A 12,389-nucleotide genomic window follows, 5' to 3' on the forward strand; every position below is an offset into this window, starting at 1 on the left:
AAATAGTCAATAAAAGTTATTCTGGTGAGGAGCAGAAGAGGACAGTGTTGCCAGAATGAAAAGAGCAAAGGTGGGAGAAGTAGGAGATAAAGTTATAAGTAGTCTCAGCTTGTTATAGTGTTCTCCTATTGGGCCCTAAATCCAGTCCTCCTTGTCTTCTCAAGGATATCATTCTTCTTTCCTATCTGATCAGTTCCCCTAGGGTCTCACTCTATTGCCCAGACTAGAGTGCTGTGACCTCAGCCTACCTCACAAACTCAGCCTCCTGGGCTCAAGTGATCCTCCTGTTTCAGTCTCCTCAGTAGCCGGGCCACGATGCTCCACTAATTTCAGACACCTGCCACAATGCTCCACTAATTTTCCTATTTTTAGTAGAGACGGGGTTTTGCTCTTGCTCAGGCTGGTCTAGAGCTTATGAGCTTGAGCAACCCTACTACCTGAGCCTCCCAAAGTGCTAGGTTTACAGGCATGAGCCATTGTGCCTGGCCCAATTTCTCCTTCTTTACTAGATTATTTATAGTGGCACAAAAATAACGGTTTAATATTATCCTCTTAAAATACACCTTCTCTGGATGCATTACCTCCTCTAGCTGTTGTTGTCCTGATTCTCTGCCACCCTGTAAAGCAAGACTATTTGAGTTTACTTAATCACTTTGACTGCTTCATTGCCTCCCTTCCTCTTCAGCTCACTGTCATAGGGCTTTGTCCCCACATTCCCCTGAATCAATTCATATCAAAGTCCCCATAATTGCCATCTTGCCCGAACTACTATCATCTTACTTGGCCTTTTAGCAGCTCTTGATTTGGTCATAGCACCACCATCTTCTTCTTTTAACCCTATTTTCTAGAGGCCCTCAACACATCCCACTAGCCTGATTTTAATTTTATCTCTCTGATTCTCTGTGCTCTTGCTAGTTCTTTCTCTCCTACCAGGTGGCTTGGTGTCAGAAGCCCCCAAGCTCTGTTCTTGGCCCTCTTATCCTAGTTGGTCTCATCAGTTTCATGGTTTCAAATTTTATATATGCTGAATATATTCATCTTAGACATCTCTGTTTAGCTTGAGTCACGACCTAACTGCCTACTTGACATTTTCACTTGGGTATCTAAAAGGCAACCCAAACCTAACTTGCTTGCCTCCCACATCCTTACTGTAAGTCTGCTTTCCACCAGTCTGCTTCCTTGGCTTGGTAAGTGGCATCCTTGTGTGTACCTAATTGATCAGGCAAGAACTTAAGACACATCTGTCTTTGATGTTTCTCTTTCCCTTATTATCCCATATCTATATCCACTCTTCACTCTGCTTCTAAAATATATCCTAATCAACCTTACTATCTCTCCTCTCCTTTCTTGCTCCTCCCCTGTTCCCAGAGTATATCCTACCTACCTTTGCTAGAATGGTTATTCTAAAAAGGATAATCTAGACAGTCCCAGTCAGTCTCTGTGGCTGTGGCTTCCCATTACACTTAGAATAAAATCCACATTCTTTATGCAGATCTGTGGAGAACACATTCCAGTATCTTCTTACCTCTGACTACCTCTTAGGGGTTGTCTGCTTTACTTTTCTCTTAGTTCTCTGTGCTCCATTGATACTGGCCTTTTTGTTTCCCCCCTCTCTCTTCTCATTCATTAAGCACATCCAGCTCATGATAACTTCTTCCTGCTGGAATGTACTTTCCTTGAGTTTTGCTTAGCTTTTCCTTACTGTCTTGTTAGAGAGGCGTGCCCTAACAGACTTTCCTAAAGATGATCTCTTTTCTTCATTTTTTTCACAGCACAGTACCTGAAATTATCTTACTTGTTTGCTTAAATGTTTTATCTTCCCCTTTTATATATTTTTAAGATATAAAGTATTGATTGATTGACTAACAAACCTACTGTTAGCACTTAGGACATTCTTAATCTCCTTAAACATCTTAAGAGAGACCTGGATGAACAAAGGAGCTCTTTTCTTTCCCTAATCCAGTGTTCAAATTGGATAACCAGCTATTTAGTATATTAGAAGGTAGGGGGTTTTCAGTTGTGACTTCTGCCATTTCAGTATTGCTAAAGTTCAACCTTAAATATCAGGGTCACTACCCTTGGCAGTCATAACTTTCAGAAAAGCCAGGCTTTCCTCAGCTAACTAAATGGGGTTCCCACTGAACCAAGTGAATGCAAACACCATCCCAGCCTGCACAACCTGGTTGGCAGATAGAACTTCCTATTTCTGGAGCACTTGATTCCTGAGAAGGCCTTGACCTTGGCGGTGGCTAGAGGCTTTCATTCTCCTCTTTATTTGCGAAATCAGGATTAGGCCAATTCTTAGCATCTTAGATTCTTGTTTATTGAAGGCAGGACCAGACATTCCCTTTAAATCCTTACGTCCCCAGAGGAAGTATGGTACATGTGCTTACAGCAGGAACACAGTCCTTGAGATGGTTCTAAAAGGCCTTTAAAACTGAGAAAGACTGATCCTGAAGAGGTAAGTCACAGCTGCCAAGAACAGTATTTCTCCAGAGACACCTAATTGGTAGGTGACAAGAGTTGTCTATAGCTGGGTTAAAAGTTATGTAGGGCCTTGCAAATCTGAAATGCCATTAATTAATTGGGGGCATAATTTTTCTAGATCCACACATGTAGTTTTTTGCTCTTACATTCTCATTTGTGAAATATAGCTATGATCTCATTTAGGCTGGCTTTTTAGAGATCTTCTGAAGTTAGAGTGGTCAGTCTGACCAAGCATTGAAATCAAAGTCCACCAATGGCATCAACACTATCTCAGATACATTTTTAATACAGAGGGAGAGGGAAGGTTTAGATATGTGAGATCCCCCAAGTTACAGTGTTTTCAGTTATTCAAATAACATAAATTTGCTTGAAATCAGATAATTTCTCTAGTTTATGGGGTTTTTAGTTTTGCTTAGCCTTTGCTCTGAAGCGCTCTCATCATATAAGGAAGAGTTGTCACTCTGCCATAGATTGGCAAAGCTTTTTCTGTCTTTATCCATAGTAGGCAAGAGCATGGGATGAGAAACAAGGTGCTAGGTTCAGCATCTTGTTTCCGTCCTAGCTTTTCCAGGGCTATGGATTCCTTGCTGATAAATGGTTGTTTACCTTCAGAATATGCAGACATTGGCAAGCCCCAGATTGTGTGGCTTTAATCATTCTTAAAAAGCAGTATGGTTGGGGTGGTGCCTGTGGCTCAGTGAGTAGGGTGCCAGCCCCATATGCCAAGGCTGGCGGGTTCAAACCTGGCCCCGGCCAAACTGCAACAAAAAATAGCCAGGCGCTGTGGTGGGCGCCTGTAGTCCTGGCTACTTGGGAGACTGAGGCAGGAGAATTGCCTACATCCAAGAGCTGGAGGTTGTTGTGAGCTGTGACGCCATAGCACTCTACTGAGGGTGATAAAGTCAGACTCTGTCTCTTTGGGGAAAGAAAAAAAAAGCAGTATGGTTAGAAAGGCATAGCTGTGATTTTATTTTTTAATTATTGTTTTTAGCACTAAAACAACAGAATAAAAAACTAGATTTCATTTTTAAAAGACCAGAACCTAGTTTTAAAAGTATTTCATGATACCTTCCTTAATTTGTATTATTGTTGAAATTGAGATGCTTATATCTAGTCTTTTACACCAATTGAAAAATACCTAATAGAGGGCATATTTTTATATAAAGCAAAGTTTGACCATTACATTTATTTTAGAATAATGTGGTTATAAAACTTTGAGGGCAGTTCAGAATTAGGGAATTTTTAAAGAATATCTTTTCTGGCCAATTAATGCATTTATTGGTACAATTGACTCTTGAACAACATGGGGATTAGTGGTGCTGTCACCCTGAGCAGTCGAAAATTTGCATGTAACTTTTGTTTCTTTCTTTCTTTCTTTCTTTCTTTTGAGACGGAGTCTTACTTTGTTGCTCATGGTGGAGTACTGTGGCATTGCAGCTCACAGCAACCTCAAATTCTCTTGCCTCAGACTCTGGAGTAGCTGGGACTACAGGTGCCTGCCATAACACCCGGCTATATTTAGAGATACAGTCTCATTCTTGCTTAGGCTGGTCTCGAACCTGTGAGCTCAGGCAATTCACCTGCTTTAGCCTCCCAGAGGTGTGAGCCAGTGCACCCAGTCCAACTTCATGTAACTTTTGACTCCCCCAAAACCTACCAAAACTTTACTACTCATAAGTTATGGTTGACTGGAAGCCTTATGATAATATAAACCAATCATTAACATGTTTTGTACGTGTTTATATATATATATATTTATATTATATAGTACATATAATATACTCTTACAACAAAGTAAGCTAGAGAAAAAATGTTATTAAGAAAAATCATATGGAAGAGAAAATACATTTTTAGTATTCTGTTGTATTTATTGATACTTGTAAGCTTACATTTTCTATTTATAAGGTGAATTATCTGTCTGAAATTGTGGGCAACTGCAGCTGCACACCTCAATCTACAGAATATATCAAGCAATTCAACTTTTTCTTGTAATGCCATGGCTTTTCTCTGTTCTGTGGGAACACTTCTAGAAACACTAGTGGCACTTCATGTGGGTCCCATGATGTTAGTCAAGGTATATGATACTGCACTAAACATGAGGAAGAATACATGAGAACCAGAAGAGATCACTTATAACTGTAATATGCAATTTGCTGGAGAGAAGAACTGCTTATGTGGAGAAGATTAGCATCATATTGCATTTTAAGTGGATGCTTGCAACACTTGAGCTCACGGAAATAGTAGCAAGAGGTGGCTATGAAATTATTACAGTAGTTCAATCTGTACTATAGTTAATCTTATGCAGTTATGACTTAATACTGCATCTTTATTTATTTTTTATTTTTTTAGAGACAGAGTCTCACTTTGTCGCCCTTGATAGAGTGCTGTGGTATCATAGCTCACAGCAGCCTCCAGCTCTTGGGCTTAGGTGATTCTCTTGCCTCAGCCTCCTGAATAGCTGGAACTACAGGCACCCACCACAATGCCCAGCTATTATTTTGTTGCAGTTTGGCCAAGGCCGGGTTTGAGCCACCCTCGGTATATGGGGCTAGCGCCCTATTCACTAAGCCATAGGCACCACCCTAATACTGCATCTTTATTTTTGTTTACATTTCTCTTAACTCAATGGCACTAGGTCAGTCTATAAATGTTTGTGTGCATAAATTTTAATAAATTTTAACTTATTATAATAGACTCATATATAAATTTTGCTAGTAAATGATAAAAAAGACTAGCATTTATTTATATTTTATGGATTCATAACATGCTAATATTCTCAATTTTTTTGATATTTCTAGGCAACTTGGTCTGTCTTCAGGTTTTCTCAAATTGTCACATATCTATATAAAATTTTCTAATATACTTATTGAAAAAAGTCTATGTGTGTGTGGTTCAGACCCTTGTTATTTGATGGCCAACTATTTATGAGAATTTCAGGAATGTTCAGCCAGAATCATATTCTCATCTCTATTAAAAATATATTTTAGCCATTTTAGTGTTCTTATATGTATTTTTTAAGGTGCCTTTTTTTTTCTTTTGCTATTGCAGGGGCGATGTTAAATATTGTTCAAGATTCAGCACTTTTAGAAGCCATTGGTTGCCAAATGGAGATGGTAAGAAACATACCACATATAATCTGTCAGAAAATACCAAGTTTGGACTTTATGTAAATTATATTACAAAATGTCTGTCTTTGTAATTTTTTTGAAGTCCTTTTATTTGTAAATCCAGCTCATTGATTTGGATGGATTCTATTTCTTTTTTTCGGAGAGAGTCTCACTTTGTTACCCTCAGTAGAGTGCTATGGTGTCGTAGCTCACAGCAGCCTCAAACTCTTGGGCTCAAGCAATTCTTTTGCCTCAGCCTCCCAGGTAGCTCGGACTATAGTTACCTGCTGCAATGCCTGGCTATTTTTAGAGACAGGATCTTTTGCTCTTGAACCGGTAAACTCAGGCAGTCTACCCACCGTGGCCTCCCAGAGTGCTAGAATTATAGGCATGAGCCACTGTGCCCAGCTTGATGGAGTCTATTTTAAAAGGTATATATTTTGAGGTTTCTTACCTTTCAGTGCCTCAACAGCTGTATATCAGAGAGATTCTGCAGGAGAGAAACTCCAGCTAAATTGTCTTTATTCTTGAACAGTGTCTATCTAAAACCCTGTTTTGTTTTGCTCTGCTAATACTTGAATAATGTAGAGAAAATCCCAGTCAGTAAGCATATAGTTTATTTTTTCCATCACGTCATTTCTTTCTAGCCTCTCTAGACCACAGTTTGCGTGTCCCCCAAACCAGCAATGCTTCTAAATTAAAAAAAGCTTCCCAGAGACATTCAGTGCTCCCTGTTTCTGTCTTCAGAATATGTGATCACTCTACCTGGAGTAGAGTGTGGAGTGTGGGGGGAGTAGTAGGGTATTCTAGGGTGAGCTGGGTGGATGTAATGTGTAATGTGAGTGGTCAAATTATTATTAAGGAAACTAATTTCACATCTCAGTAGATGCCTAATAATAATTTACTGATCTGAGTGTAATAAATTATGTTTCTATGGGGAAAAAATGAGAGAAGTCTTTAACAGATAGGTTTATTAGCTTCTATACATGGAGGAGTTAATCTACATACTAACCTTAATATTACATGGGTTTGTTTTATTCTTTGTGAGTTTTTTTTTTTTTGAGAGACAGGGTCTTACTTGTTGGCCAGACTAGTCTTGAACTCCTAGCCTCAAGCGTTCCTCCTGCCTTGGCTTCCCAAAGTGCCTGGACCATAGGCATGAACCAACACATCTAGCCTGTTTTGTGTTTTTTAAGCTTGTATCTCGGTCCTGAAGTTTTGCTTGAGAAGCACTAGGGTATTTTCTTTAAGGACCCAAAGTCGTTAGTAGCTATAGTGAGTTAGTGGAGATGAAAAAGGTCCTCGGCTGGCCCTTTGTAAATAGTGACAAAGAAGACCCCAGTATGGGCATCTGTTGTCAAGATACCTTCATATCCTCTAGGAGATGATGTCTGTGCAAAAACACCACAGTTTTAATCTCTTGTCAGTTTTTATCTATATATCAGTTTGTGCTCTTTAGCTGGCACAGTCCATCTTTTCAGCATGTTTTTTAGTGATTGACCTCTATTTATCCTTAATAATAATAAGGATATATTATGTAGCCCTCAAATATCTGATTCATTTTCATTTCACTAGGGTGGTGGTGAAAATAACCTGAAGAGTCATAGTCGCACCAATAGTGGTATTAGCTCAGCAAGTGGTGGAAGCACAGAGCCCACAACTCCTGACAGTGAAAGACCTGCTCAAGCTCTCCTAAGGGATTATGGTAAGCCATACTTGTTGTTTTTGAAATTCATAGTTCATAGAACAACTTCAGTGTTCCAATTTATAAAACAAAAATTAAAATTTTAATCTTCATGTTTTTTTATGTACTTAAGTATAATAGAATATTAGTCTAAAGAGCTTTTTAAAATTTAGCTATATCGTTTTTAGTATAATTTTGGACAGTTTATTAGATTTTATAAATGGTGGTAATGGGTGGTTAGGAGGTATTTCTGGAATTTTTATCATGTGCTAGTGATAAAAAAGTCAAATAAGATGTGGACTCTCCCTCACAGCTCACAGTCTAATGACAGAGGTGTCCATAAGTCAATTATCACACTGTGGTAAGGAGTGGTAGTGATAAGGTAAGCATTAGATGGCAGCCCTCAGGAAAGTCGGTCTTCATGCTAAAACCAGTGCACCCTACTAAATCTTGTTAGATTCTTCAGTCACAGATTTAAAGCAAAAGTAAGCAAACATTTTTATTTTTTGTCCTGACAAATAAAACATTTGTCAGCGAAGCATCCTTGATAATGTCCTCTACCTTGGGTAGTTATTTTATGGGTTCTGTGAGTTTGTGGATACCTTTATGTTTTTAAACATAAATACTAACACGGATCTGCGAGTATTTATCCAACTAGATTGGAATGTGGTATCTAGATCCTTAGATGTGAACTTAATTTTTTAATTACCCACAGAGTTTGTAAGCCATGTTTGTGAGGTTCGTGAATTTATGAGACATGTTTCTGTGGTTTAAGTTTGAAATAAGTATCCTTGAGCATGTCAGATACATAAAGTCTATGTGGATATTTGACACATTTAAGTACTGTACTTATAAAGAAGTTATTTAAATTGTTATCTTCACTGTGTATGTAGATTTAGGTGTACTGTAGGTTGAAAATTTGTTTTCAAGCTTTCTAAAACTTTTAAGCTAAAGAAATTTTTGTATTACTGCATGTAATAAATGTTTGAAGTGATTATTGTTTGTTTCAGCATTTTGAACTGGTGTTAGTGAGTTCTGCTTGTAATGTCGTAAAATATTTTTTTTTACTAAGAAATCCAGATTTGTTTTAGTGTCGCATGAATGTCTCTTTTTAATGATCATTCCTTTTTCTGTTGTCACTGCCCTCTTTCTGATAGGATCGACAGGTATAATGTCCCTAAAGCTTCCTTTATAAGTTCAATTTAACTTATCCTAATTTAATTTCTCCTGATTTACTATTAGCTAAGTAGTAATAACTTGAAATATAGAATTGGAGGCCAAATAAAAACTTGGTGGCTTGGTTATTTTAATATTTTAGAATTAATTAACTAGTCTTGTAGAGTTAAATGTTAACATGTGTTTGAACAGGCGCTGCATGTGATTTTTGATGGCAATTTAAATCCTGCAAGTAATTTCAATATATGCTTTGGGTAATTCCCAGCATCCAAGGAGACTATAAAGTTTGAATTCTTTCCTCTATAAAATTCCAAAGAAATAATTGATAGCCTTTTTATCATTTTTTTTGAAAATATACCTCTGTGAATTGTTAAATTTAGAAATTTTAAGATTTACATTGTTATGAAAAATAGTACTGACATCGCCAAATTCATGGTTGTCATTTGAGAAAGTACATGAGCTGGGAGCTAGAAGCTGCTCTGGTTCAGCGTGTGTGCCCCTGTGCTGTCAGGCTTGGCACGCAGGCCATTGGGGTGGGGAGCATAGCACTGTGTGGGTGCCCGTCATGTTCATTGTGGCTGCTGTGGTCTGTGCCTAGTGGAATGCTGTGCTTCTTGTTACTAATGCTTAGTTTTCCCTCCCTGTGGGATGTGGCATTGGGGTTATATCCTAGCTCTTAATACAGATTCGGCTGCTGGGCTCCTGATTCGCAGCATTCATCTCGTCACCCAAAGACTCAATTCCCAGTGGCGGCAAGACATGAGCATATCACTGGCAGCTCTAGAGCTCCTCTCTGGCCTGGCAAAGGTGAGGAGGACAGTCCTTCTGTTTTAACCTGGCAGCCTTGGGCCATGGCTCTTTTTTCTCTATCTCCTGACCTTTTGATGTGGGTATTGCAGTGTTGTTCATACACAGACATAGCTTACATCTTGAAGTGTGCAAAATTGAGCCTTCAAGTAAAAATTTACAAAAGGAAACCACTTTTTTCTAAATAGTTCAAAGAATATGAATGCTGTTTTTGTTAAATTACAAAAGACATTTCAATACCTGCCATTTATTTATTTCCATATAATACTAGAAAACATATTGATTTTGTAAAGAGTGATTATCCTAAAATATGTTATTTGGGATTATCTGTGATTCTCCATCTTCCATTATTGGAGATGAGTAAAAATGGTTATATTGCTCAAATTTTTTTACAGATGTTGTTTCAGTTTTGTGGAACCTTAGAGCTGAGTGGCTATTTGTGCTTCTCTAAGTGTATTTTAATTTTTGAAATGGAGATCATGTAACATAAAATTAACCATTTTAAAGCAACCAGTTCAACAGCTATTAGTACATTTATAATATTGTGCAACACTATCTATAGTTCCAAAATGTTTTCATTGCTTCAAAAGGAAACCCTTTATCCATTAAGATTTTGTTAGGCAGTGCGCGGTGGCTCACACCTCTAATCCTAGCACTCTAGGACTCCAAGGCCCATGGATTGCCTGAGCTCACAGGTTCCATGCCAGCCTGAACAAGAGCGAGACCGCCTCTCTAAAAATAGCCAGGTGTTGTGGTGGGTACCTGTGTCCCAGCTACTTGGAAGGCTGAGGCATGAGAATCGCTTGAGCTCAAGAGTCTGAGATTGCTATGAGCTATGACACCATGGTATTCTACCAAGGAAGACAAAATGAGACTCTGTCTCCAAGAAAAAAAAAAGTTTTGTTTGCCCCCTCAATCCCTGACAACCACCAGTCTTCATTTTATCTCTGGACATTTTATACAAATAGAATATATAATATGTACTTTTTGTGTGGAACCATACAATATGTGACCCTTTGTAGCTGGCTTTTTTCACTTAACGTAAGATTTTTTCATTATGTTAAGTTGCATTTGTGTTGTAGAATGTATCAGAATTTTCTTCCCTTTTATGATTAAATAATATTTCATTGTATGAATATATACCACAATTTGTTTATCCATTTATCAGTGGAGGGGTGTTTGGGTTGTTTCCATTCTTTGAGCTGTTGTCAGTAGTGCTGCTGTGAATGTGCGTGTGCACATATTTGTTTGAATACCAGTTTTCCTTTTGAGGGGGTATATACCTAAGAGTGGAATTACTGGGTGACAAGATAATTCTATGATTAACTTTTTGAGGAGCTGCCAAACTATTTCTCAAGCAGTAACTGAAGTATTTTACATTCCTACCAGTAGTATATAAGAATTCCACTTTCTCTGCATCATTGTTAACATCTGAGTGTTTTCTTGTTGGTACATTGGGCAGGATTATCTTGGGTATAACACTTGGTGTAATGAGGATGAAATGAGATGAAATATATAAAACATTTTGTGAACAAAAAGGTGATACACATTAGGTGTACCATCTGGGAGGATATGGTTTAAGACCTTACTTTTCAGTTGTGGGGGCTGGTGATCAAAAGCTATGACTTCCCTAAGTTACAGGAAACAAAATAGACAAGAAAACCTAAGATGTTCTCACCACCACTTGGAGCTTACCTCTAAGATCCTTATGTGTAATAATTTTGTGAGAGGAAATTACTGAATACAGAGAATAAAAACAGCCATTTGTGAGACTTGCAGGACCATAGTATCTTCTTCTTTTTTTTTTTTTTTTTGAGACAGACTCTCATTATGTCGCCCTTGATAGAGTGCCATGGTGTCACAGCTCACAGCAACCTCCAGCTCTTGGATGTAGGCAATTCTCCTGCCTCAGCCTCCCGAGTAGCTGGAACTATAGGTGCTGGCCACAACTCTTGGCTAGGACCGTATTATCTTTGAGAGCAGGATACTATTCCCTGTAACCTTTAGTAAACTCAGTAGTAAGAAATTAGCCCTAAATTGAGCAGAGTTCTGGACCTGCTCAGCAAAGATTATAAAGGGCTAACATTACCTGATTTCATGACTTACTATAAAGCTACAGTAATCAAACGGTCTCTGTATTGGCATATGGTTGGATGAATAGATCAGTGGAATAGAATAGAGATTTCAGAAATAGATCCACACATATATAGTCATCTGATTTTTGAGAAAGCCACAAAGGTAATTCAATAGGGAAAGATTAGTGTTTTTCAACCAGTGGTGATGAAACAATTGGATATTCATAAAAAAAATACAAACTTTGATTTATACCTTGCACTATAAAGAAAAATTAAATTAAAGTGGATTATTGACCTAAAGATAAAGCCTAAACTATAAAACTTCTAGAAGTAGAAGCCAAGAGAAAAATTTTGTGACCTTGGGTTACACAAAGATTTCTTACACCATAGAACAGTGGTCCCCAACCCTTGGACTGTGGCCTGTTAACGATAGGGACCAGAGTGGACAATAGGAGGTAAGTGGCAGGCAGACAAGTAAGCAAAGCTTTATCTATATTTGCAGCTCCCCATGGCTCACATCACAGCCTGAGCGCCCCCTCCTGTCCAGTCAGTGGCATCAGATTCTCATAGGAGTATGAACCCTGCTTTAAACTGCATGTGTGAGGGATCTAGATTGTGAGCTCCTTATGAGAATCTAATGCCTAATAATCTGAAGTGGCGATATAATGTGCTTGAATCATCCTAAAACAGCCCCCACCCCTATCCATGGAAAAATCATCTCCATGAAACTGGTCCATGGTACCAAGAAGGTTGAGGACTGCTGCTATAGAAGAATCAACTGATAAATTGGGCTTCACCAAAAGTAAAAACTGTTCCTCAGAAAAATACTGTTAAGAGAATAAGGCTCGGCTCGGCGCCTATAGCTCAACCGGCTAGGGCGCCAACCACGTACACCTAGGGTGGCGGGTTCGATTCCCCAGCCCGGACCCGCCAAATAACAATGATGGCTGCAACCAGAAAATGGCCGGGCGTTGTGGCGGGCGCCTGTGGTCCCAGCTACTTGGGAGGCAGAGGCAGGAGACTCGCTTGAGCCCAGGAGTTGGAGGTTGCTGT

The 12,389-nt window shown here is 38.7% G+C and overlaps 1 protein-coding gene across 2 annotated transcripts in view; it reads left to right on the top strand.

The window, feature by feature from the left end:
* The window catches only part of RALGAPB (Ral GTPase activating protein non-catalytic beta subunit), a 116,715-nt gene that overhangs the window by 57,158 nt on the left and 47,168 nt on the right, over nt 1-12,389 (top strand). Inside the window, exons 14-16 of one of the 2 annotated variants that reach the window (XM_012803944.2) lie at nt 5,536-5,600; nt 7,170-7,299; nt 9,128-9,261. In XM_012803944.2, coding sequence (XP_012659398.1) covers nt 5,536-5,600; nt 7,170-7,299; nt 9,128-9,261 — 329 coding nt within the window. The remainder of the gene's footprint in view (nt 1-5,535; nt 5,601-7,169; nt 7,300-9,127; nt 9,262-12,389) is intronic. The other variant, XM_012803945.2, reaches the window with a different exon arrangement.

This window comes from Otolemur garnettii, unplaced genomic scaffold, assembly GCF_000181295.1.
Source record: "Otolemur garnettii isolate 467f Iridium unplaced genomic scaffold, OtoGar3 scaffold00023, whole genome shotgun sequence".
In the NCBI taxonomy this organism is placed as follows: Eukaryota; Metazoa; Chordata; class Mammalia; order Primates; family Galagidae; genus Otolemur; species Otolemur garnettii.